This window comes from Anas acuta, chromosome 6 (genome assembly GCF_963932015.1).
Source record: "Anas acuta chromosome 6, bAnaAcu1.1, whole genome shotgun sequence".
Lineage (NCBI taxonomy): Eukaryota > Metazoa > Chordata > Aves > Anseriformes > Anatidae > Anas > Anas acuta.
This window is the reverse complement of record NC_088984.1, coordinates 7,950,013-7,976,486: the sequence shown is the minus strand read 5'-3', so window position 1 is coordinate 7,976,486 and position 26,474 is coordinate 7,950,013. Positions and strand designations below refer to the sequence as shown.

At 45.8% G+C, this 26,474-nt stretch overlaps 1 protein-coding gene across 1 annotated transcript; it reads right to left on the bottom strand.

Moving 5' to 3' along the window:
* Nucleotides 1-2,852: 2,852 nt before the first annotated feature.
* Nucleotides 2,853-25,859, bottom strand: SCTR (secretin receptor). The gene is given in 16 exon segments (XM_068687275.1): nucleotides 2,853-5,632; nucleotides 6,668-6,709; nucleotides 6,885-7,023; nucleotides 7,118-7,209; nucleotides 9,855-9,924; nucleotides 10,448-10,508; nucleotides 10,600-10,753; nucleotides 11,468-11,600; nucleotides 12,581-12,678; nucleotides 12,971-13,074; nucleotides 17,414-17,524; nucleotides 19,725-19,851; nucleotides 23,696-23,747; nucleotides 23,749-23,795; nucleotides 23,798-23,857; nucleotides 23,859-25,859. Coding segments are annotated over 16 exon segments (1,530 nt in total). The 5' UTR covers nucleotides 23,922-25,859; the 3' UTR covers nucleotides 2,853-5,455.
* Nucleotides 25,860-26,474: the final 615 nt, after the last annotated feature.

Genomic DNA, 26,474 nt, shown 5'->3' with positions numbered 1-26,474 from the left:
TGGGAAATTCACTCATCCTCTAGCTGAGAGTTTTCTCTAATATTTCTCCTAAGCAGAGAAAACTAGGTCCTCCTGGTCACACCAAGTCCTTTTCTTCCCTTGATTAACACTGGATCTAGGAGGGGAAGCCTGTGATCACTTAAGGAGCAGCTGATGGGGGCAGCTGTGATCCCTCACAGCTGGAGGAACCCCAAGAGAGACTTGACTGAAATATTAAGGCTGGCCACCCCTTGCCATTGCTTAGTTAAGATCTCTAAAATTGTTGCAGCTTTGAAGTTCCTCATGGTGTCTGATGTAAAAGGAGAGAAGACCAAGAGGTTGTTTGTCCGAAATGTGTCCTCCCTGTGCAATGTACAACACTGACGGTGAGATAAATGTGTTCTGAGTATTTCAGGGTCTTTAGTTCAAAGTGTTTTGTTTTGTATCTGCTGTTAAGAGTGCTTGTATTTTGTTCTAGTACAGGTGTTGCTACATGTTTCATTCCTGTAGTTTGTTTGGTAGCTGTACAGCAAGATTTTCATTTCCTGTGCAGCGCGTTTAACACAAGTTTTCACCCAAGACAAAAGCATCACAGCATGAAGGCAAGCCATGAGTAAACAGATTCATGTTTAAAATGCTGGTTGTAAGGCAAGAATTGTAAGAGCATACATCTGCACTTACTGAACGCACTCGGGGGGGACTTCCTTTGTGAGGACAGTCCCTGTGCCTTCTTGGGTGGCCATAATCTTTTAAGATAATGTTCTGGGGTAAGTGGTGCAGCCACTCACAGAGAGAGACTGCAAGGTGCAGTCCCAGATGGCTGCACCCTGGCGCTACCAGGTGGTTGGGTGCCCAAAGTGACCACCGATCAGTCCTGGTGTGCAGGGATGCCCGTGCTGGGCAGCACAATTTCTCCTTTTTCTAGGAACCTGGGGGTATCTTCACAGAGTGCCTTCCTGCTGGCATCCAAACAGAACTGAACTGCATGCAGGATGCTGCCTGCAGCCCCTGCTCCTTTGGGAGGAGGGTGGGCAGAGGCAGCGTGTCCCCAGCCGGTGCCTCTGACTCCACTCAGAGGCAGATGACAATTGGCCTTTGAGTTCACGCAGGGCTCGGTGCAGTTGAGGGTGATTTCAAGATGCTCTCTGCTAACTAGAGAAGAGGTCTTTTGTTGGGGGTAGGGAATCCTCTAAGAGAAATACAGTAACTTTTTTTATTTTTTCAACTAGCTTTCTGTAGTACTGCTTGACTTCCTGGTGCTGGGTGAAAATGCATTTTGGTGGCTAAATGCTAAGAAACAGGGTTGATTGTCTCAGAGATGTCCTCGTATACAGCATCCTGTGCTGCATTTGGTAACCGTTCATTTTCTGAAGCCTTTGGAAATGTCAAGCAAGCAATATTCCTGAATTTTGTTAAATAAACTTCTTTGGAAAAAAAAAAAAAAGAGAGACAATTGTCATTTTTTATATATTTGGAGGTTTAAGGGGAGGAGTGGGGTTAATGTGCCCTCCCAGGCGCTGTCTACCCAGCTGTTTACCCAGCCAGACTGATGAAGAAATGGCAGCTCGGGGCTTTGCTGAGCTCCCACAGGGGGAGATGTGGCTGCATGGCCACCGCTCACCCCTTTTCCTTCCCCTCCGTGTCCGCACCAACCCAAGCAGCCAGCTCGCTTGCTTGTGTTTTGAAACAAGGGGTGGTCAGCTGCATTTTGTGGGAATTAGAGATAACCTTACAGGCTCCGAATGACTTCCTGCTGCTGCATGGGCTGTTTACCAGCTAAAGAGCTCTTTCCTGTGTCCTTTGCCTCCCTTTTCCCACACCGCACCCTGTCTGAAGCATCCTTACTCTTCCCCCAGCTTTGCTCATTTGGCCTGCAGAAGTGCTGTCTGGGTTCAGCTGGATTTGCACAGGTTTTATTTAAAGCTCGCTGTACTAATAGGCTTAGCTAAATGCAAGAAAGGTAAATTTCCAAATCACCACTGCATGAGTTTATGTAATCTCAAGCAAGTTAATTAGCAGCTGGTGCTCTCCTGAAGGGAGAGGCCATTGGCCTGTCTCATAAGGTCTAATTTCTCTTAAAAGCAGGGTAATGAACACCACCTCCTGCTGATGAGCTGTTCTGACTTGTCCAGTTCCTAACTTCACCCGTAAATGTGTGCGCAAACCACTGCTTGTGGATAAGAACAAGGAAATAAATCATGGTCTAGGGCATACTAACTAGGGACTTATCCTGGACTGTTTGTTGTATTTTCATTTTAAATCTACAGTGGCTTTGCGGTCTGTACTTTGAGGGATGTCAGGTTTGGGGGCTGAGCATTGCTTGTTTTTGTGACTCTGGAGAAGGCAATTGCAGGAAGATTGCTGCACTTGCCTGGCTTCTCCTTCCCTCAGCTGGGGCCTGTGCTAAGCAGGTAATTGCCCTTCTTCTAAACAACCTTCATGGGGTTTCACTTGTTTTCCAGCCACGGATCCAGACCCTGTGAACTGGCACAGCCCCCTTCTGAAACAGTTCCTTGCAGCTCCCCCAGCGCTCAGAGAAATGTTGCACAATGTCATTATTCACTGCAAAACAATACAGCTTTTTGGCTTCTGACAGTTTTGTTGGAACTTCCTCGTTGCTGTGTTGGAAGAAAAAAAAAAAATCATTAATCACTTCCTCTTAAATTCAGCTTTATGTCTGAGCGCTGGCATTGGGGCTGAAGGAGCTGCTGCCTGCGGAGCTGCAAGTAGCCTCCCATGGGACTAGGAGAGAATAGCCACAGGTTTCCCAAGTCTAACACCAGCATCGCAGAAGGATGTTAAACTGCTTGTCTGAACGATGGTGCGCCAGTCCTATTTACTGCTAACAACTGCCTGCTGTACCCTGAATACTGAGGAGTGAGTACTGAGAAGGGAAAAATCGGTGCACAGTAAATATGGAGCTTTCGTTTAGCCTCTGTTGATAATTTCAGGACGCTGAAGTTTGAGTCTGTGTGCCTTGCACCCAACCGTCTCCTGATTTTCATCTCATCTCACCTCTTTCCCCTACTATTCACCAGCACAGTTAATCACGGAGACACCAGCAGGGAAGAGCGCTTTCGCATTGCTGCTGCAGAAGACGGGAGAGCTGGCATCACCTGCTATGGTGGTGCTTGGCAGCAGCCTTCTACATCCAGGTCCCAGCACCATAAGTTGCAGGGACACCTGCTTCTGACACCTGCCCTCATGGACCTGCTCTTCCTAAAGCTCTGAGGACTCCCAGTGCCAGCTGATGTGACATCGGAGGGGTTTTATGGAGGCAGTGCTTGCTGCCCGGGTGCTCAGTGCCTGGAGTAAATGTGCAATATGGCAATCTGGGAAGCTTCCTCTTATCTGTTTATTTCAGGAAGGTCAAATAAAACCAAAGTGACCGTGTAAAACAATAGCTTATGCTTGAGCACAGATTTAGAAAACCACCAACACCAAAAACAAAAATACAAAATGCAGCATTTTCCTCCAGGGGATGTGGTTCCTGCTGTTTGGCCAGGACTTCTGTACAAATAGGTAACACACTCAACCGTCGCTCCACCCAGCCTTGTGCCATCAGTGCTGGGCTGGGCTCTTGTGGGATAGCAAATAATTGCATCAGAGCTCCTTAATTAAGCTTGATTGGATCTCTGGATATATATTTCTTCATTCATGCCAGAAGAAGGCATTTGCGTTTAAAGCAAACAGCTGCTTTGGCTTCAATTATAAATGTTTAATTCTCAGACAGGGAACACAGAGGTTGTTTCACTCTTCATGGTCTTACAGTAGCTTTTGTGGGCCACAGAGGAAATTAGGCTAATGGTTGTCTCTCTTTGGAAGTATCTGACTTGCTAAATACCCTGGGACTGAGTGAAACTCACAGATACTTGAAGGATCTGCATGGCTTGAGAAAATCAGTGAGAAGCAAGAGCTTTTACCCAAAGGTGTACAGAGAGAGATCTCCTTTCTCTCCGTCACAGGACTGATCCTGCTTCTGCTGTTCCTTCCACTGGTTGTGGCTGAGTTTTAAAGGACTAGGTCGACTCAAAACCTTGCCATTTCCAAACAACATAAGTTTAGGACTAATTCCTGGGAACTCTTGCCAGTTCACTGAATTGTACTTGATTTTTTTTTTCCCCTCTGGTGTTAAGAGGCTCAGCTCTCCCATTGCAGGGCGACAAGCATCAGCAGGCAAAGCCAAACAGGCAGAGGAGGCTGAACGAATACAAAACCCTTCCCCCTGACAAGACATCTGTCCCGGCCCAGCCACGGTACCCAGTTGATCAGGAGAACACAGGCTGTGCAATCTGTCAACACCAGCCGAAAATAATGGTATTTTCCTGTCCTGAATCTTGCCGTTTGCAGCAGCGCTAATAACAGCACTCAACAAATCGCTTCGGTGAAGGTAATTCAACTTTGAAGGCATCCTTTGAATCTCTCTGCATGTTTGTCTTCTGGTGAAATGGCAGAAGCCTGCCATGAGGGCTTGCTGTAAATAGAAGGTTATTTGAGTGGTTTTGGCAGAGCAGTTGGGGAGCGCCACTCAGTCAGCGCTTGGCAGAGCTGTGCTTATTTTGCCAATGTCATATGGGTGACCGGGAGCGGGGAGAAGGTGATAAATGCCACTTGCTTTCTGTTCAGTCATCTTTGCCCTCAAGGAAAGCTAGGCAAGAATTGCCTCAACTTGGTAAATAGAGATAAAAAATCAAATAGCAGACCTGACTGACTGCATTTGTCAGCTGAATTCTTTCACCCCTTTGCAATTCAAACCAGGGCAGTTCTCATGGCCACTCTTGGAATTTGCTACAATAGCTTCTACCTTTTCAAAAACCATACCGAAACCCAAACAGGACCACAGCTGTTTCCAAGATCACCATTGTTAGAAGAGGCAAAGGAAGAAAACTTTGATGCTGCCACTATCGCTGAAGAATACCTGAGCAATGGGTATACAATCACAGTGGAAGGAGGAGCTCAGATGTGCTTTATATTTTCAGCGTCCATCTTTGTTCCACCACAACAGAAAGACTTTGAACCTTGGTGAACTTTAGGTAACTTTGTATTTCAAACCCATAGTCTGTGTTGAAGGACGGTATTCAACCTTCATCTTACAAAGCTGAATATCCTCCTAGCTTCAACAGCAGAAGAAATACAAAACATCTGAAACTCACCCGCCTGGCCTAGCATTGGAAGGGAGCCACGTGGAAAATGAGAGGCTTCATTTAAGGTAGAAATAGCAGCTTAAAAATATTGGTGTGGAAAGAAACACAAATGACTGTGGCCAGAAACCCAAGGAAGAGCATAATGTTTTGGCCCATTTTGCCTTGCAAAATAACTTTGGTGCTACACAGGATATAGACGAACAGATGTGCTTCAAGAACTGCTGATCCACAGCCAAGTCCTGCTCTCAGATATATACACAAGACTCCCAGCACAGTCCATGGGATTTAACCACGTGTATCTGAGCACGGAGGTATCCCTCAAAGGTGCAGTGTTAAAGCATGCTTGATCTTTGGAGGTTTGCTCTCCTGTGCTGTGGTGGGCTCGACTTCACTACCTGCATCTCCTGAGTTAAGCCACTTCCTCCGTTACTTGCTGAGGTGCTAACGTGCTGATGCAAGTGTTTGCTTAAATGCCACTGCCTCCATTTTCTCTGAACTTCCAGCTGAACCTAGGTAGAAAGATCACAAAATACTTGGTTCAGCTAGTTTATCTTGGAGCCCAGCATTGCAGAGAGCAGTATAACAGGAAAAGGAGAGATGGTTACCTTTGCCAAGGTTTGGATTTATTTATTTAACCCCCACTTTAAGGGATTAGGGTAGGGCCTGTTTCTTGTCACTTCTAGTGATACGGCTGTTGCAGCTACACAATTTTCTGTGAACCTGTTTTTCTGTTTAATTGATGTTGAAACTGTTTGTGTAGACTAGCTGGCCTTAGTGTCTGGTTTGGATTTGCCAAAGATTTTTATTTTTTTAATCAAAACGGGACATTTTGACACAAAGGTGAAAAAAATGCGGATTTTCTTTTCAAAACAACTTTGTTTTTCTGAAATCCTGTTAAAGCACCATCCAACATTTTTCAAACCCATTCTCCCTTTCAAATCAACTTTCCTTCCAAACTTAGGAACTAACAGTTTGGGTTCTTTTCTTTCCTTCCAATAACCTCAGGATCTCCCAGGTCTGGATAACATTTTGCCTTGCCTCTACCAGCAGCAGTATTTCAGAGTGCCAGTTCTAGCCCAGGAGCCTGGGAGTTATAGGACCACAAAGGCAACAGACCTTCTTCCAAAAGCTTTACCTTATGAGAGTCCTAATAAATTTGGACTCGCTACAGCTTTTGCTAAATTCCCTCCTAAGGATCAAGCAACAAAAACAGACACAGGATGACAGATCATGCCATCATACATCAGAATCAGGTTCTGATTTTCAGTGTGACTGTGTGCGGGATGGTTCTCCCACCCTCCACTCCCAGACAGTAATAATGCTATCTGATTTAGGAAAGGGTTGCAGTAGATGAGAGATGAAGTTCGCATCTGGCGTATGATTACTTAGGTTTGCCAGGTCTGGGAGGTATTTCAGGAGTGACGATAAGTAGCTGGGAAGAAAACTGTCAGATAAAACATGTAATTCATTGGAGAAAACATACCCTACTAATTAATGAGATATACGTGAGCAATAAAAAAGAATGTTATCTACACAAAACTCACCTCACCATTAAGAAAACAATAAAGTACAGCCACGAAAAAACCCTGAAAGATAAAAAGAACCATAGTCACAGAATTAGAACTGCAGTTCCAGCTTTTAAATTCAGATGATATATCTCAAAGGAAATCAGACAACTTGTTATTGCCACTGGGCCTCTGTGCAGAGCTACACGTTATACCTCATATTACTTAAAGAAAAGAGTAGCATGTCAATGATTACCTGGAACGATCCAAGAGCCAGTTCAAAAAACAGCTGAATTTCCATTGTGCCAATACTTGTGTCTTCGGGGAAGAAAGCAAAGATGATGTAGTGAACCCCAAAGAGTGGGATAAGGAGGAGTGTCGACTTGGCAAGCTTCCTGGGAGTGGAAACAAAGGGGAAAACCAGTGTAGAAGGGGCAAGAGGAGCCTGGTGGGTTGATGTGGTATAAAGTCACGGTGTGCAGGACGTACTTGTACTGGTTGAAATCGTTGCTCCGTCTTTCAGGTGAGCTGAGCTTCTTCATCAGGATTCTTAAAATGTTGATGAAAAGAATGAAATTAATCTGAAAGTAAAAACAAAGAAATAAAAAGAAAATGAAGGATATATATATATATATATATATATATATATATATAAAAAAAAAAAAAAAAAAAAAGCAAACAACAGAAGTGTCCCATAACCTAAAGTGAGCTGCCAGGTCTCAGCAGAGTCAGTTGGGGGTGTTTTGGCTGAGCAGGCAGAACTGAGGGGCTGGGGCTAGACTGTGGGTTTGCAGCTCTCCCTGTCCCCATCCCTGTCCCCTAACCTGTCCCATGCCTCTCCAGCCTGCCCAGCCGCTCAGGGCTTGGGAACTGCCTGGTTTTCCCAGAGTTTGCTGGCTATGGTCAGGGCTTTTTAATGGGAGAAATCACTGAAGTGCAAAGGGACCAGGAAAGGCCTTGGGGAGCCCCTGTGTGTGCTGGGGGATGAGGCCACAGGCCCTGCTTTGGCTGCCAACACCACCTGCGAGCACCCTTTGCTCCCTGCTGAAAACACCAGAATGTTTTCAGATGGTGGAGGCAACGCCATTAACAGTGGGATTAGGGGAGAGCAGGGGCAGTTCTTCCTTCTTCAAACCCCCCTCTCTGAGGGCAGATCCCATGTAAAGATGCTGATCTACCACTGTGTTTGAGCGCAGGTGAAGCAATGGCTGCTTCTGTGGGCTCGAGCCCCTGACACAGAGCAGGAGCAGCAGTGGAGGCCATGCCCGCTCCCACAGCAGCACCCAGCCACCCTTGGCCTTATCTGCACCCGGCTGCACGCCCACAGCACCTTTCACAAGCTCCCATGCCAGGCCTTCAACCCTTCCCTACGTGTATTGACACATACAAGCGCCATTACAGGCATGCAACCACCTCATGGCAGCCTGTGCATGCAGGGCTCCAGGGTGGTGGGTTTGGTGGGTTTCCTCAGGAGACAGGGATCAACATCGGATGGGACAGACCCAGGGTGTCCCTGGGGCAGGGGGCTCCCGAAATTAGTGGGTGAGGAGGAAGCAAGTGTGGCTGTGTGGTCTGGGCTGGAGAGCGTGGGTGGGGAAGGCTGAAAGTTTGGGAGCTGGAGGTGAGGGAAGGAGCAGAGCTGTGAGGAGCTGGGGTGGGGAGTGTGAAGGAAAGGCAGTGAGATACGGTGGGGGTCTTGGGGGAAAGGGGGCTCAAATCTGAGGATACTGGTGATTTTTTAACCCAGCGGGTCAGACCTAAACCCTGTAGGCGGTGCAAGACTTTTTGCTGATGAAAATCCACTGGGAATGGGAGGACTGCGGGACTCCTGCTGGGAGGAATTGCCAGTGGGCAGCACAGCCAGCGTGTTAGTCTGGGAGGACAAAGGAGCTTATCAGTGTTGATTTTCTGCCCTTTGAACTGCTAAGGACTGTGTGCTGTGAGGAATAAAGAGATTAGATCTGAATTCTCAAGGACTGGCTGTTTGTTTGCATCTGTAGCTATGGGCTTGAGAAAAGCCTCTGTTAGGTAAGGAGGCAGGGCCTTGCAGAAGGCTCCCGCCTGAGGCAGCTGGCTAGATGTGATCAGGGTTTCAAGGGGATAGTGGGTGGCCCTTAAAAGATAAACCAAGACTGTGATTTTCACCTTGCAGAACTTCTGGGCCTTGTTGGAATTTAAATATTGCTGAGCAGCTCCTTTTCATTAGGGAAAATAAATGCTGTGGCCTCGTTGATCCTGAATCACTTTGTGTGGTCTTCTGTTTGTCTTGTGGGGGTGAAGAATTGCTCAGTGGTAAAAGGGAGCAGGGTTTAAACCACCACCTATGCTTGGGTTTCCAAGAGAGTGTGCGAGTGCTGCAGTTTGTGATTTGTAAACATAATGGAGCCTACTGGCAACACGAATACCTCAGCTTCTGCATTCTTACCCAGTGTCAGCAGGTCACTTGAGAGTAGCTAGCAGCTCACATGGTTCTCTAGTAAGGCTTCAAATTAACCACTGCGGACCCCCAGGGCCCACACTTGGGCAGAACTATCTCCATGAAGCAGCTGCAGCCCCTTGGTACCTTAAAACTATAAAGGTGAGCACCAGCAAATGCTCAAACCCTAGGTGTTGAATATTATTTGTGCCAAAGTGTTAACATCTCCTCTGCCTTGTACTGGGCAGGTTCACACTGAGTTTCAATCCCTACGTCTCATTTCAGTGAGCAATGCCTTAATAGCCTAATTGCAGTCTACTAACAGACGGCGCATGAAGCCTGTGAGCTGCTCTCATTGCTCAAAACAAAAGCTAATGATCATGTAAGGCAAGTTGTTTTTGGCTTTGCTAAGAGGGGCAGTGACCGTGAGACACAAAGGCTATTGTACTGAAATGTACAGCCACTTGGTTTCTCCTCCGGAGCCTTTCTTGAAACAGTCCAAAACAAGCTTCCACAAGCCAGCCAAATTCGTATGAAATCAACAGGATGTGGAAACCTGATCTTCTTCAGGCTCTTGCTTCTTGGGAGGACACTCTAGCTTTCCTTGCAACTTAGCTTCGGGGCATTAGTTACTGACAAAATCATGCTGAGCAGAAGTTGCTTAAGCAGTAATTCATGTGTCACGCCAGTTCAGGCACATGTCTAAGATCAGTTCATTAACACACTTCTAAAGCATGTTGAGTAGATGATCTCTGACTTCACAATATTTGAAAATACAGTTTGAATGTGCTTGTCCCAGAAAAGACTTACAAAAATAGACAAAACTACAGGGCCTTTAATGATCCACCAGGTATTGGCATTAGTGTTAATGTCCCAACACCTGCAAAAATAGAAAAGAAGGTGCATTCAGTTATCAACGCACTGGTGTCTTTTCAAAGGGGTTTAGTCTGTTTTGTACTTTAGATGGGCCCCCATTCCCTCTTCTACAGAATTAATTTCCTGTTCCCACTTAGCTGGTGCAACATTTTGGGAAACCCCTGACAGAAAAATGTTCACCTCCACTGGACAAAAGTATATCCTGCCCTTGAATTACATCCACTTTTCAAAATTTTGCAAGGGAGAAGAGAAAGGAACAAAGCTTCACTGATCAAATGTAGGTGTTTAAAACATCATGGGCAGAATTTGTTCTTGAAGGACATCTCCCACCCTTGAAAATGGTCAAATTAAAATTGAGGCTCTCTCTCAGCTTGTTCAGCTGGATGTTTCTTCCCTACCTATGCTGGGAACCTATGCTGGCTTGCACCACAGTTGAAATGCAGTTGATTTGCTTGGCTGTCAGTGGTTAGGAATGAGCAGGAAATCCCTGCAGCAGCCTGCACAACTCCCCACTCCAAATAACTTACCCGGTGTTTTCATGGAGTTGCCTTGCAGTGGCCCACGCAGCCACAAAGACACTCGGGGCACCTGCAATTGGAAAAGCCAGTTACTGCTCTACAAATCCATCCCAGAGGCACAACAAAGTGACAATTATGCACATGAAGAGGAGAGCCGTTACCCCATCCAAGGGTGATGAACCACCAGAAGAACTTCCTTTCTGAGAAGAAGGAAATTACCAGGAGAGCGTGGAGGTACAGTCCCTCCACGAGAAGCCAGCTGTAGTTAGACATAATGCAATACTGAAAGAAGACCATGGTAAGCTTGCATCCAGCCTGAGGAAACAGAGAATAATTAACTTCTGCTTGTGTTTGCATCTATTTTCAGAGTTTAAAGCACTGAACATGGCTTCCAGTGCCCTGCCCCCCAATATTTACAAGATATTTTGCTGCCAATAAAAACAACAAAGAAAAATTTATATATTTCAAAGTTCAATGTGTTCTTATATTCTATCTGTGAGCCCCATTACCAGGATCTAAAATCCACGTAAGAATCTCCACCCTGGTGGTGCGTCCCATGTCTATGGACTCTGACACCTGCATTTAGGTGCCTCTGTGTTCATGTGCTGAACTCCTGGTCTCTTCTGTGGCAATCTAGTCAATGCAGTCAAGCTGATGAATGCAGACACCTATTTTAGACCTGCCTGGGTACCCTCTGTGTCAACACTTGAGGGGACTGTAGATGCCTGCATATGGGTATCTATAGCTGCACCTCTGTTTCTGTGTGTTTCATCCAGCCTGGGCCCCTTTTTACATCCTCATACCTCCCTCACCCATTCAGAATCCTCCCAAAACAGGGAAATCTCAGCCTGGAACAACTAATGCATGGGGTTGAGCAACAGAGAAGGGACAGGGCATACTTTTCCCCTCCCACACCCTGGTATGACAAATAGAAACCTAGGATGAAAATTTTCTTCCCTGCACACTAACTATGGCTGGGATCCTGCTGGGAAGCTGAAGTGTGGAATAAGCTGGAAGGCAAAGGGTTACCGTGTGTGCCTCACAGTAGTTTGTGTCTTCAGAGGAGAACAAAACAGCATCTTTGATGAAGCTAGATGAGGCTCGCAAAATGAAGGATGTGAAGAGATGCATGTGGATGTAGTTCCTCGTACAGCGAAGTCTTCTGCAAGGAAAAGAGAGAGCTTCTATGAAGATACATTCCTAGACAAAGCAGGAAGCTTGTGTCTGTAACCACCAGGTTTCAATCCTTATTAATGCTGAACTGACAACTTAAGAACACTGTTTTTCTGACTGTGAAAGGAAGACTAATGGATTTCCAAAGAGGAATACCCTAGAGAAGACCTTGAAAAGCAGAAGTCACATCTGCTCCACTCAGGTACTAAAAAAAGCTGAGTGTTGCCAGAAGAACTGAGATTTCATGCCAATATGCTTGGTTTAGCTCCCATCTCTCCTTCCCAGGGCATCATGAAGCCAAGGAGCTGTGTTTATCCACACTGAGGTCGATTTCTTTGGTTTGTCTCAACAGTGCATTTGTGCCTGCAGTGTTTTCTGTATTATGTCTCCAGATAATTCAAGCTAGGAGGCCTTGCAGCCTCATGACTAGTCTGTGGAGTAGTTGGGGTTCCTCTGACCAGAGGTGCCTCCCTTATATTTACTGTAAGGGAGATGCATTTCACTGAATAAGCAGCAAAGTGCAAATTCCAGGTTATAAAGCTGTATGAAGATAAACCTACTGTCAGGTCACTGCTGTAAGCCTGCAACACCTCTCTAGAAGTCAATGCACTGGTTCTTAGAGCAAAGTTTTAGCCACAGTCTTGGGTGGGGTAAAAAACATTAGGAGGAAAGACACTCTGTCCCAGGGACACCAAAATCATGGCAAAATCTTAGCAGCGAGATGGTGCAAACTCCAGTCTGCAAAATAGCATAAACTATATTTTGGAAAGGACAGGAGTGCACAATATGAGGAACAGCCCTGACATTTGCTGTGAGACAGGACTCAGCTCTTTTCCATCACTGATTTATGTGAAAGTTTTCAGAAATACTGCGATGTTTAACTTGCCCTGAAAGCCAACAGAAGGGTCTGTGTCAGCTGAGATGACCAGACATCCTGCCCAAAGGCAACCCAGCGATGCTTCTCCTCACCTTAAAGAGGCCAGGACCACTAAGGCTATTGTCAGCGTCACAAGGGAGGTGCAGTATCCAATGGTGTACATGGTCTTCAGGGTCATGAAATAGGCTTGCTGCAGGGGAACAGATATAAACATCTTTACCTTTGACTATCTGGTAGAAATCAGCCCATACCAAATGAAGGCTATCCCTTATTTCTTATCAAGTAGATTTTCTTGTAAAATCAGCTGTGGAAGTTTTAGGCTGAGCAAAACTCACTGCGAAAGCATTTGTGCTGAAGAACACTTATACCCACAACCCCACCTGGGGTAGATCACATTATTCAGTCTCTCCTTAACAGATTGAGCACATCCCTTCCCAGAGCCCCAGAGCTGCAGATCTGTGGTCACAGGCACTCGGACTCACTCTTTTCTCATTTGCGGTGTCATTGACGTTGTAGCCACAAGCAATATCTGGTCTTGGATATGGGTCTGACCAACCCTCGCTGGTACAGTTTCGGTAGATAAAACCTGTATGGTAACAACAACAAAAGAGATAAAACCAGGTGTAACTATTTCCAATCGTATCGTTGTTCTTATCATCCCCAATATGAAGGGTTCCTCCAAGAGCAAGGAGAACATTTTTTCCCCAGGCAGTGTACTCAGCATAGCTGGAGGTGAAATGCAGCTGAGCTGATTGTGTTGATACTTGCCCAGTGTATTTGTGTGGGTCATAATATTGTTTGCCAACTCAGGGATGACTGTGATGGATGTGTTTTTATTAATTGCAACATAAATAATACTGTTCAGTACATCTGGTGTTTCTTGGCCAGAGTTCCAAGATCAGCAAACATATGACTTGTTCGGTCATGGATTCATACTCCATACAAGCCTGATACTTTCTTGGACATTCTCACCACCTCAGGGTTGTACTGTGGTTTGTCACAGTCTGAGGAGAACACAAAACGTTAGACGGGCACAGCTTTTTGGGGAGACTTAAATGGAAACTAAAAGGCTTGTACCCACAGCCAAGTCCAGGCGTTGTCTTATGCAGTTGATTTCTTTGCTTACTTGGAAATCAGAGGCTAGGTTGGGAATTCCCTCAAGTTAGACTTCTGAAAGCAAAATGCTTGAGTTTAAGCGTGTCCCTTGCAGCCATCTTTCTAGTCAGTGGAGAAAAAGAGCCATTTGAAGAAATCATCTCATTTTCAGACAGACATCTGCACAGGGTGGTTTGTCTGACCTACTTCTATTCGGACATCTGACTCCTCGAGCTGGGTGAGATGGGTCACCACCAAGCTGCACGTGGTTAAACAGGACAGGTTTGAATACGCCCACTTTCGTGTCCAGCACCAACACACCTTGCAATCTCACCCAAAGAAAATGGCCCCAGCAGGCAGGTAGGCTACGGGCTGAAGAGAAGAGAAACTTCCACAAAGAAATAAAGCCACTGCCTGCTGTCCTAATCACATGCATCTCTTCAGTTGGAGCCACCCTTTAGAAAGAGGGCGTAAAACCCTGGCTCTGCTGCAGTAATAGCTGTACTTGCAAGGACTTAGGACCTGAAATCAGCAGTCCTTCTTAGTGGAAGCCTTGACAGCAGGCACCATAAAAGTCTATTTCTGTCTACGCATTTAGCCACAGGGACTCTAGGGCATCCAGTTTCTGCAAAACATCCCTGCAGTGCTGAGGGAACAGGGGGAGATGCATGTGCAGCAGTGTTTGGCACTGGTTTATGCTTTTCGGAGCCCTGCTGGGACTGTCAGGACAGTCAAGGCTCCTGCTACCTCTGGGTTAATTCTGGAGACCTCCGAGCATGTCCACACTTGGTTTGCCCTCAGCTCTGTAAAACAGCAAGGCACAGCAAACATGCTGAGATCTCCAAGCGGGGAGAGCTCTGGGTGTGTCCATACCCGACTATTATTCTGATGCTTTTATGAACATTTTGTTCCAGTTTAGCATCTTTGGAAGGGCCGGGCTTGTTTTTTAGGCCAGGTTTTCTGTACTCTGCTGCAGCACAGCAACAGCAAAAGGAAGAGAAAGAGCTCTTCCCAGCCAACCATGGGTCTCTCTGTCCAACGTAGGGCCACCAAGCTGACCAAGGGACTGCGGCACCTATGAGGAGAGGCTGAAGGAGCTGGGACTGTTCAGCCTGGAGAAGGGGAGGCTCAGGGGGAACCCATCAGTGTCTGTAAATACCTGAAGAAGTGTGCAAAGAGGATGGAGCCAGGCTCTTTCAGTGGTGCCCAGGGACAGGAGAAGAGGCAATGGGCACAAACTGGAACACAGGAGGTTCCCTCTGAACATCAGGGAGCGCTTTGTGCTGTGCAGGCGACCAAGCAATGGCACAGGTTGCCCAGAGAGGTTCTGGAGTCTCCTCCTTGGAGATCTTCATATGCATCTGGACATGGTCCTGGACAACCTGCTCTAGGTGGCCCTACTTGAGCAGGGGGTTGCACAAGGTCACCTCCAGAGGTCCTTTCCAACCTGAGCTGCTCCGTAATTCTGTGATCCTACCTTGGCACTCAGCAAGTGAGAGGTATGGTGGCAAATGTTCTACTTCAGCTTCAATTAAAGACCCATGTACTGGGAGCAGAGTGTCGTGCTTGTAAACAGGTCCAGAACTGGGCATCGCCTCACGATGTCAAAGTTGATCAGACAAGGAGAGGTGAAGTTCTGTGCTGGTGTGCTTGCAATTGCATCACAAGCAAACCATAGGAGATTATGTGGGGCTTATTATATGGATGGACATGAGCACACCTTTAACAATGCTGCTTGCTTATGGGTAAAATACATACTGGGGAAACTGCAGCATGCCCCACTCAGAGCAGACTCAGGGGCTGCAGCCCATCTAATGTTGGGTGCCTTGGAGGACTTCAGGGATAAGCGGGAGCAATGTCTGAAGGGAGGGCTGTGGGACTGGGGCCATTTCATGCAGCTTCCTCCTCTGACTCCCCACAGACATCACACCTTTCCCCATTTCTTGCCTGTGGGTTGTGAACTTCTGGTATGTTACTTGGTTTCAGATTGTTTTGTTTCTTTGGTCTGTTATGTGAGGAGAGGCCAGACAGTCTGGGCTGCAAATACAAGTCTGGATGTCAGCACAAAGCTCGGCCTCACAGAGACCAGCGTTTGGGTTCAGAGCGATCTGCATCCCTTCACATATGGGTCTTTGGCATTTGTGGCTGCCCATCTCTTTTGTTAAGTGGCAAGGAAATAAAACTTTCGCTTTTCTTTCAAACAAAATGATATTTGTTTTTCTTTTTGCAAAATTGCTGAAAACAGGGCAACAACTGTAGCGGTAATTAAATGCATGAGTCAAAAGCCAGCCACAGTGCAAAATCAGAGAAGAATGTGGCTATGAGAATGAGAATAAACTATTGCTGACTTGGACCCAAAATGCCAGATGAAGAGACTGAAATAAGCTGTAAATGCCAATGAACCATGTCTTGGGTTTCTGTTTTGCGCACTGTCACTTTGATTAGTGCTTATCAGAAGTGGCTCAGCTCTCAGCTTCTCAGTAAGGAGGGCAACCAAAGTTTAAAGCTGTTAGACTATCTACCTCCAAGATAATGCAATACACATTTGATATGCAATTATGACCTTTGGATGTACAAACTCCTCTTTTTCTGCCTGGCCGGTGCTGGCTGCGAGGGCAGAGGCAGGGAGCAGTTCCCTCTAGTGGCTGCACCAGCAGGGATTTCCTTTAGCACACTTAGTAAGGCTCGGTAGCCCTGTGCTGAAATTTGTGAGCACATGCCCGACAGATGATTTTCTCAGCAATCTGTGTCTTTATATAGTTTTTCTTCTGTCTTCATACGAGATTATAGGACTCAATGGGCAGCTACTGTTTCTGTGTACAGAAAGCAGCATGGTATTTCTTTCAATGCATATGGTTCGTGTCTGATTTTATTTAAAGAGAACTAAATGCTTTTCTTCCTACTTATCTAATCCTTAGTAGACAATCTAATACTTTGCCTCCTGTTCCTCCCTCCATAAAATCAATCTGTCTGCTTTTCTGCGAGTATCAGATCTCATTAATCCATGTCCTAGAACCAAAGAAAGGAGAGCCCTCTTCTGATTCAAATCATTAACTCACCAAAGAGAAATGTAAGCACATTTCTCAGGCATTGTTAAAAAGTCAAAAATAACAAAAAGCAGGCAGAAACTACTACTTAATGGCTCACAATTACTGTAATATATTGGGAATAAATGTCACTTCATTTCTAGCTGAGAAATCTCAAAGAATGGGCAACAAATGTTGCTTGAACTCCTATCTTTTTGAGTAAGGGATTTGGTGAGCCATGGGACTAATGAAGCTTGAGTTCTTGTGCATTTGTGCTGCATCCTTGCGTGGAGACCGTCACACATTATGGATGAACCCCCATAATTTCCACTTGACGGAGGCACAAAAGGGGTTCTTTCCCTTACCTGGTTGGTTGTTTTTGCCAAAACTTGAGTGAGATTAACGCTGTGTGAACTTTTGCCCTCTTGTCAAGCTTGGCTGAGATCAGCCGCCTAAGAATTATTAGAAGGGGAAAGACAGGCGGAAATACATAAACAGAGACTGTGTGAAGAAAACCCTTTCCCTCAAGAAACCATGTTAAATCTGCTTTTCAGGATAGCATTTATTTCCTGCACTTTTCTCTGCCTGTCTAAGAGAAATAAACTCTTAAACCATCTTGCTACTTTAATTCCAGGCTTTCCCACGTTTAGATTAGTGATGGAAATGGAGCTGCTAAGTGGCCGTTGGTCTTTAAAAGAAGCAGGGCCAAATTTTCCTTCAAGTTCAGACCTGATGGTGACATTTTTGTAAACACCGTGTTTAACAAAAGACATCTCAGCAAGAAAAGAGTGTTTTTAGCGTTACCTTTTTTCCCAGTCAGCATCTGAAAGAATTTGGGGCAGGGAGCATCGACAGTCTGTCCCACAGCTGATGAAGGCCAGCAGCTCATGTTATCCCACATTCCAGCACATCTGCCTGGGGGCAGCAAGGAAACACCATCAAACTTCTCCCAGCGAGGACACACCATGCAACACCTCCCAGCAATGCAACACTGTGAAACATCTCCCAGAAATGCAACAGCACACAACAGCTCCCAAGGACCAAGGCAGCTATGGGAACAGAGATACTCAGTACCCTGAAAAGCAAGCTGGATGAGACAGAACAAGTCCTGCTGAGACCTATCGAGACCTAGATGGGACAGAACAGGTCTTGCTGGCTTCATGCCATACCCTTGCAGGCTCCAGACCCATCCCACTCAGGTCCTTGACTGCACTGGTCTCTACCAGCTGGACAGAGAAAGTTGGGCCATGGGGAGCCTTGCACCAGGTCCTTGGCTACCAGTCTGTCTTCTGGTAACTAGTGAATAGCCCTGGAAAGATGAAGGAAACCAGATGTCAAAAATTTAGCTCACTTTTCAACCCTTCTAAAGCTTCCACTTTGAATCAGCCTGATGTTTTCCTTACATAATCCTTGTGTAAACACAGAAAGGCACAACGTGACTAGGAGTTTAAACAGCTTCAGAATGATACTGGGGAAAGGGCAGAGAGGAACAGCATTGTACAAGCATAAATACTCTGCCTCTAATTCATCTCTTTCATTATGTCCAGCCAGTGCTGGAGTGAATAACACCAATAAACCACGGACTGGGTTCAGCTGCGGGTATCAATGGCTCTTCTGCTGTTGGAGAGCAAAACTTCACTAAGCTCTTCCCCAAGGCTGTGAAGGGAAGATCACCACATTTACAGGCCAGGGGAAAATGTAAATCCTCTGTTCATTTGTGCCATTTTTTTAAGGATGTGAGCATGCAGCAGAGACAGCACTGTGGCAGCTTGTCCCTTGCTTTGCCTTTCTTCCTGCTCCTCCACTTGGTGCTGCCTGCCCACACCAGGCAAAGCTTCTGGGGCAGCAGGTGCAGGAGGAATGGGGTACGGAGGGTTAGCAACACCCTGCAAAGCCCATGCTCTGTTTCCCTGTATGGTACACCAAGGGCAGGCACTGGATCCCCAGAGATTTGTTTCTCTTCTTCAGACTGAAGTCCCCGTATAGGATTTTCTCCACACAGACCTCGGAAATGCAGATAAAAAAAGGATGGAGAAATGTGTATAATAAAAGCATTATTTCCTGGAATAAAAGCGTAATTCTATAATTCACCAAGGTAACAAACCCTCCTTCAGTAAAGACTAGCAGAAGGAAATTCCTGTGCTCTCTCTTCAGAAGCCATTACCTGGGGACAGCTGTGCATCTTCCACCTCTTTATTTTGGGAGGGATTCACTGTCAGGAGAAGCTGTGTTTGCAGAGCTACAGCAACGGAGAGGGGCTTAGTCACTCTGGCCACTTCCAGCTTAAAGCTTTCTGCTACGTGGGTAGCCCCCAGCTCATGCCAGTGTGACTTGTTTGATCTGTTTTGCAGAGGTTAAAGAGGCATTTTGATGGCCACTGGAAATGCTTCCTCAAAGGTTTAACACAGAGCTATAGTTTTAACTTGTTTCTTTGGGAGAACGGCACAGAGTGTAGGGGTGTCCTGTGTTAAAGTATCTAGGGGGATGTTTAACATTTGGATCCAACTTAATCCAACTAGATTAAGTTTCTTTTTATATTCGATGAGTCAGATCTGCATTCTGGAATATCTGCCAGCCTGCCACGAAGTACCCTGTAACTTCTGCTATATGGGCGTAATGCCCCAGGGCAGTCTCACGCCCATCAGGCTGAAAGGGAAAACACAAAGACAGAGAAAAAGGCTAGGCATGCTAGAAAACAGGCAATAGATCTATATCTAATAGGAGCAAGGAAGATCTTCAGGTACTCATTGTTTCTGAAGGCAAATACAGCTGAGTAACTTTGTACTTAGTGGGCTGATTTTATAAAAACATCCTTGTCTAAGGTGAGAATAACTCCAAATCCTATCCAATTCACATTTTGTTGCTGATGTGCTCTCTAGCTGTGAAGACTGCAGTCAAACCACTGACCCTGAAGTCTCGTATGATTACCATTTGCCATCACAGTAAGGTTGAATCCTGCTCTCGGAGCCTTGCAACACATCTTACCTGTTTTTCTGCTCCTCACGGAGAGGCACGCATGGGGTGCATGCCTCCTGTGGGAAGGAACGTGGGGGTGCTGAGGCCACTCGGCTGACCTGAGAATGGTTTTCACCTTGCACATTCCCCCACCCTTTACCTGATGTCAGGAGCAGATCATTTTCAGGTGTCCTGTTCCTCGCCTCCAGGGACAGAGTCTCAGCACAGTTTTCTTCCTCCTTTTTCAGGACGCTCAGGAGGTCACAGATAGGTGGGGCAGCCCTGATCTGCAAATTTGAAAAGCAATACAATCACTTTTCCTCTTAAAACGTGCGCTCCCTCAACAGGATTCACCCCCCTTCTCCTCACATTTTCCATGTGATGCCGTCAATTGATTGTGGAGGGTATTTCCTTGAAATTTTCAATTTTCTTAATTAAGTCTGCGTTTTTATGATAGCCAACCACAGATTCAGCTCCTGTCTGCTCCCATTTGCTGAGGTTGTTATTGAGAGAAATGAGGCTGTTATTCTGCTAAATAAAGTACCCAGGCATGCTGCTGTTCCCCAAACCTGCAGAAGCATCCAGGGCACTGCTGGACGCTCCTGGAGCAACGGAGAATTAATTATCCACCTCTGGCAGTATCAAACCACAGACCCTTGCAGTTTGTTTCCCTGGATGACATTTACTTGCATGGCTGGCCCAAATATGTCCACTGGCTGCAGACCACCCAAGCCTGTTTCACTGCTACCGATCACGGAGCTGCAGGAGCCAAGCTGACTGCTAGCAGAGTCTCAGGGAATTTTTTTGCGAGGAAACCGATCGTAAATTGGCCCGAGCACACCACACCACATTCCTCTTTCTCCATCCTCCTTTCTCACAAGGAAGGGCTGAAATGTTAGTCTTAACGCGGTCCTGAAGCAGCAATTAAATGTTCGGTTAATGTTTTATGTAGGTGGGCCAAAATGAATGTACAAAACAGCTACCCACCATTAACATGTATTAAAAACCAGTGCAAAATGAGTTGTAGGACAAGATCCCAGTCTTAATATCTTACAGTATGTTTGTTGAAAACTGTCCCCAGAGCCTGGGATGTTTCAGCTTTCAGGCAGTATCCAGAAAGTCACCCTGAATCGCTGTGGGATGCTCTTCCAGGCACATCAGGCACCCCTAACATCTGGATTTGTCCGAATCAAAACCCATAAATCTGATTTCCAGCTGTAACAGACCTGCTTGGTCCCCAGTGAGTGGAAAAAAGTACTTTCGCTATTTTTGCCTTGTTCCATCATTTATGACAATCAAAGTATTGAATACAGCCAGGTTCCCATGATAACAAAATAACAACAACAAAACTTTATAAATTCCCATTATAGAAATTGTATGTAGATGTATACATACAAGTGTATATATACATGCATACTTAAAAGGTTAAAAACAAGTCATCGGGATGTATTAGTTGAAATTTTTATAAACAGATTTTTTTAATACATTTTGAGTGGGAAAAGGTAACCCGGCAGCATCATGTTACTGCTCAACCTAACCGGTCATGTAGAATTGCTGATCACATTCTGATTAGTTTTAGGAAAAAAAGAAAAATCAGACCAAATTCCCAATTTATTCACTTGGAAGTATTTGGGGTACTGCATTTCTGAACTAACTTTGATATTTTCAGCAGTGTTTTGTGCCTTGTCTAATTGGTATATTCTATTTTACTGCAGCATCTTTCTCCTTCGTCTTTGTGCATCCTGAAATAAAGAAACTTAAAACCATTCATTTGTGCACGATGTAATGAATTTTCTTGAATCACTCATGCAAAGAACTCAGATTAAATAAACTATTCTCTGATACCAGGATTTAGATACATTAAATCCATTTGATCTTTGAAAAGTTGGAAATGTCCAGCTGGAGTAACATGGCTAAAGAAAGGTAACTGCATTGAGTAGTTTCAGTTGTTAGCTGAAGGCTGAATTTGATCATTGTGTAAATATTGACAGATCTTTCAAAATGTATTATTTATCACTCTCTGTCATTATGTATTTGATTACCAATAGTAAAGCAATTAACTACATTTTCATAATACACAAATAGAAGTGCAACTGTCCAAAAGTTACCTTGAAATTGTGTTAAAAATCAATATTAGCGTTAAACATTTAAAGCAGACAACGAAACCTGTTTGGTGTGCATGTGGGTTGCTCACCACGATACTGAATGCATGTAAAAATAAACGTTAGCCACCACCTGAGTGATGATCTCAGTAACAGGAGTATTTTTCACCTTAAAAAAAATAAACATCCTGCGGGTGCTGCTTCCTTTTAAAAAAGGTATGTCCTAAGAGAGCTTTTGTTTCAGAAAGATTTTTAATGCCTGCTTTATTTTCCTTCTAGAATAGGGCTACATGCTGGTAGCATATCCAGAGGTGAAGACCACCTAGACAATTATTTTTTTTAATAAAATGTTGCTTGAGCAGGAGCATGGTGTAATCAATGCCTTCCCATTACTCTTTGACCCAGCAGAAGGATGTTGACTTTTCTCTCTGGATCAGACACCCCTGTCTGACACCAGACCTGGTGGCAACTGGATTTTAACCCTGGTGAGAGCAGAGAGCCCACAGGTTCTGGCTCAGGCACGTTGCTTCCCACAGCCTGCATCCCTCCTCTCTGCAAATCCGACCAGATGGGCCACAACTGTTTGCTGAGCACCCCGAAATGTGCCATTAATGGGCCACCTGGCCCTGCCTCTGCCCTGGCATCTCCACACACATGTGTGCCTTCCTCGTGTGTGTCCCACTGTTTGCTCGTGTACAGGCACCGCACGTGTCCTGAGGGCACCTTTTACTCCAGAAGGAAAATCCACTCCTGTAGGTGTGGATTCTCCATCTCTTCCTAAATATTTCCCTGAAGCAGCTCCCAGGTTGTCAGATTTTGACAAAGGGGCAAGGCATCCTCTTATTTTCTATACCTCTGATTTCTTTAAAGAAAATGTAATGTATCGAAACCATTCCAAACAGAAATAGTTGTGCTAACTAGATGTCAAGAATGCACAGAAATCTGCAATTTGTGATGCCACTGGCACAGCCAACTACATTTCCTAACCTGTGAATGAGTGGATCTAAACACAATTTAATATTTGCAGCCACAGAATTCCCAGATGTATGAATTCGAAAATAAGTATTTCTAGTTTAATGAGAGGGCTTAAGGGAGAACAAAGGATGCTAGGCTATATGCTGTAAACAAAATCTGTATTTTGAAGGACTAGAAAGGGAGCAAGTAGAAGGAGGTGGTGTCAGTGGCACCTTGAGTAAAGACATCTATTTATAGAGTCCTTTGGGTAGCACCTAAGAATAAGAAACCCAAATGACAAGAAAATCAGCAGTCATTTTTTAATTATTGAATGCAATCAGAAGGTAAAGCAATGCAGGCTGCAGTCCCTGTGCAATTAAAATGCCCTGGCAGCGCTCAGGTTTTGTCAGAGTTCAAGCCGAATCCCCTGCTGGGACAGAGTGAATTTCCAAGTGGTTGCAGCAATTCTCTGTATTGATCAAGAGTTCAACCACCTCCCAGCTTCTTACAGCTGAGCTGGGCATATTTCAGTCTTGGTTTTCTGTGTTTTGCAAAATCTGAAACACCCGAGCAGCTCAGAGATCATACCTCAGGCTCAGCTGGGCGCTCGGAGCACAGCAGTGGCCGTGCATCACCTAAATTCCCAGTAAATGGGTAAAGCCAAAAGAAGGGAACCAAAATGTGTGGGGCAAACACCACCTTACACTCCTTCAATCTGAGTCAAGTGAGGCATTGGCAGTGGTGGGCATTCCTGAGGGGATTGTTTGCTTGTGTAAACCAGCAAAGTTTCTCGAAACAGCATCAAGTCCTCCCTCCTTCCTCCCAGCACCGGCTGAGTTTACGAAAGCAGGTTGTGCAGCCGGGGAAACTGAGGCACCCAGCATCTGGCAGTCTGGACAACATCAATTAGTGCAGGAAGCAGCAGAAGCAAGAGTAATAATAATAATAATAATAAAATCCCAGCTTATACACAGACATTTTAAAATTACGATGCCACAACTTAACGGCACAGAGATGCACTTATTCAGACACCACGATTCCATGCAATTCGCAATAAATAGCCCCGAGCACCTACCAGGACGGTTGAAATCCAGAAGATGATCACCCAGACGGTCCACATAGTCACTCAGTCTGCTTCCTTCATCCTTCATGCACCAGAGGTCACCAGGCTGTCTGCGTGCTCTCCAGCCTGGCTCTCAGCTCCTTTCACTTCATTCCTTTCCCTCCTTGCTTTTTTTCCTTCCCAGCTTTGACCATCCCGAGTCAACGTTTCTCTCCAGCTGCCGAGCCCCAGAGAGCATCAGCAATGACAGGACCCCCCCGTCCGCCCTCCAAGCTCTCCTCCTCCTCCTCCGCAGTTGCCTCCTGTCCCAAGAATAACAGCACCTCTGTTGAGCATGTTCCTACTATCGTCTGCCTCCCTTCCCGGCTATTACTCACTGCTATCGACGGGTGTCGGGAGGGAAGGATCATTCCTCATGCTCCCATGATAAGGGACCAAGCAGGGCTCCCGGCTAAGATGTCAGCCCCACAATGGCACGGGTAATCTATCAAGGGGAAATAGTCATTAGCACAGAGCGCAGCCCGGGGAGGACCCAGCCCTGGAATAAGCGCCCTGCTGGGAAACAGGGTTTGAGGAATGCGATCCAGGCTGCCGGCACCGCTCCTGCTCCCGGCGGCTCTGCACGTGCCTCCCACAGCGAGCTCACATCCCCGGGCGCTGGGAATCGGGAGGCTGGCAGAGGGAATCGGGAAGCTGGCACAGCCTGCTGCAGCAGGTCCAGCTTCACACGCCTCCTGCCCAGCCACCGGTGCTGGAGGTGAGCTAGATTTTGGGGTTAGGTTATCAGAGAAAGGGTGCAAAGAGGATCTGGTCTTCCCACCGCTTCCAAAGGGGGCTCCAAACGCCCCCTGGACTCCAGCCTCTCATCCAGCATCCAGAGAAACAGGCGGTCTGCATGTGGTCCTGATGCTAGGGGCTGTGAGAGCCTCACATTTGGGTCCTCGTGGTACCTGGTGGTGGGGTGTTCCCCATAGGCAGCTCCCTGGCAGCAGAGCATGCTTTATTTCTACAGGTTTAGTTTCTGTGGAAAAACTGCTACAAAGGTGTGCTTACCCAGGGCGTGGGCACCCAGACACCAAGGCAGGCACTCCAAACTGGGCTTGCCAAGTTTACTTGTAGCACAAAAAGGAGCACGGCCTCAAGAAAGAGCTGAAGTTTGCACCGTGCACTAGTGCCCACTCTCAGAGCACTTTTCCAATTTACCATCTCCCGTCACTCCAGACATAGGCCAAATGTGACAAGGGGCTCCCCAGGACATCGGGTCTGCTCTCCGGTCTGCTGGTGGTGTGCTCTAGAGCTCCTATTTAAGTCAAAGGCTGTGACTGTAAGGCATCTAGCTTGTTACCTGTGCACAGAAAATCCCATCACTGGATTGAGCAAGTCACCTGCCAAGCAGCGTAACAAAGGGACCTAGATTTCCTAGAGAGTCTTGTCCCCTTTCCTGTGCCCACTCCAACCACATGAACTCCAGCTCATCTCTCCATGTGCTCCCCAGGACAGCTAAATTGCAGCGCTCTGCTTCCCCTACATACTCCCCTCATCTCTCCCTGTACCCCCAAAGTCACCAAGCTGTGGCTGGAGAAGAGGTACCACGCTATGGCTGTCCTGCCCAGCCGAATTGGCCAAAGGGTTAAACAGATTGTTAAAAGGAGGTATGAGAGGCAGCCAAGCAATGTGATTATAGTAGTCTGAAGAAACCGCATTGGCAGTGCTGCATCGTCTCAGTGGGCTGCTAAGTCATTCTCTCTCTTCCTTTGGCTCAAATAAAATTTTATTATTCTGTTGTTATTGACACAGCTTCCCCTGAAAGCCACCGCTCATGCTTGTGTTTGTGGCATCTACGCAGCTTTGCTTCTGAAAGCACTTTTAGATGGGTGTGTGTGTGTGCATTTTCTGATAGAGGCAATGGTTGCCCAGGGGCTTTGAAGAGCCAATGCTGGATTTAAACACCAAGAGAGTGAATGAGGACCCAATATTTTGTGACCCTTGCATTATATTTACGTGCAGGCTGAGGGCTCAAAAGACGATGGATACAAGATAAGACCTGGAAAACTCTCACCTGTGCAAACCCTTGCTTGATGTCAGCACTGTGGGAGGGCCACGCTGTGCTGGGAAACCTACAAGCAGTAGCAGACTACGGAGAATTATTATTAGCAGAGAATTATTAATAGAGATTTATTAGCAAGAACACACAGATCCCAAAACAAGGTGTTGCTCTATTAAACAGAGTAGCATTGCACTTTGCTACATTCATCCCTACCCAGCATATCTATTTTAACTTTGTCACAGCTGGAATTTGTTTCAGTAATCTAAACCAGAAATGAAACACTGGAATTTGTTCATGCAATCTTGAAATACTTCAAATGGTAACTTGAGCAGTGAATAAATTAATTTGCTTTATGTTACTTTGATTACAGGATTATTTACTTATCAAGTACCTTAACAAGCCTCAATATTAAATATTTATTAATACATAAAATTTCCGTTAGTTCTTCAGTCTAATCATTCATTTTTCTCCCTCCTTTGCTAAAGAATTGTTTGTACTCCCTGTTTTACAGCTTGACAACCAGGCCATGCATTTTTCCTCTGATATTTGGAATATAGATATAAAATCAAGGTGAGACTCACCTATATAAATCCCAGTTCAAAATCCTTATTTACACTAACCATCCCAAGGAAATTTGAAGAGTTGTTGGCCAATAATCCTCTGTTTTCAGCTACCTTTTCCATTTATTTCCCACCTCTCAGGAAACCTTACAGAGTGCTTTTCCACCAGAGGTGCATCACATTC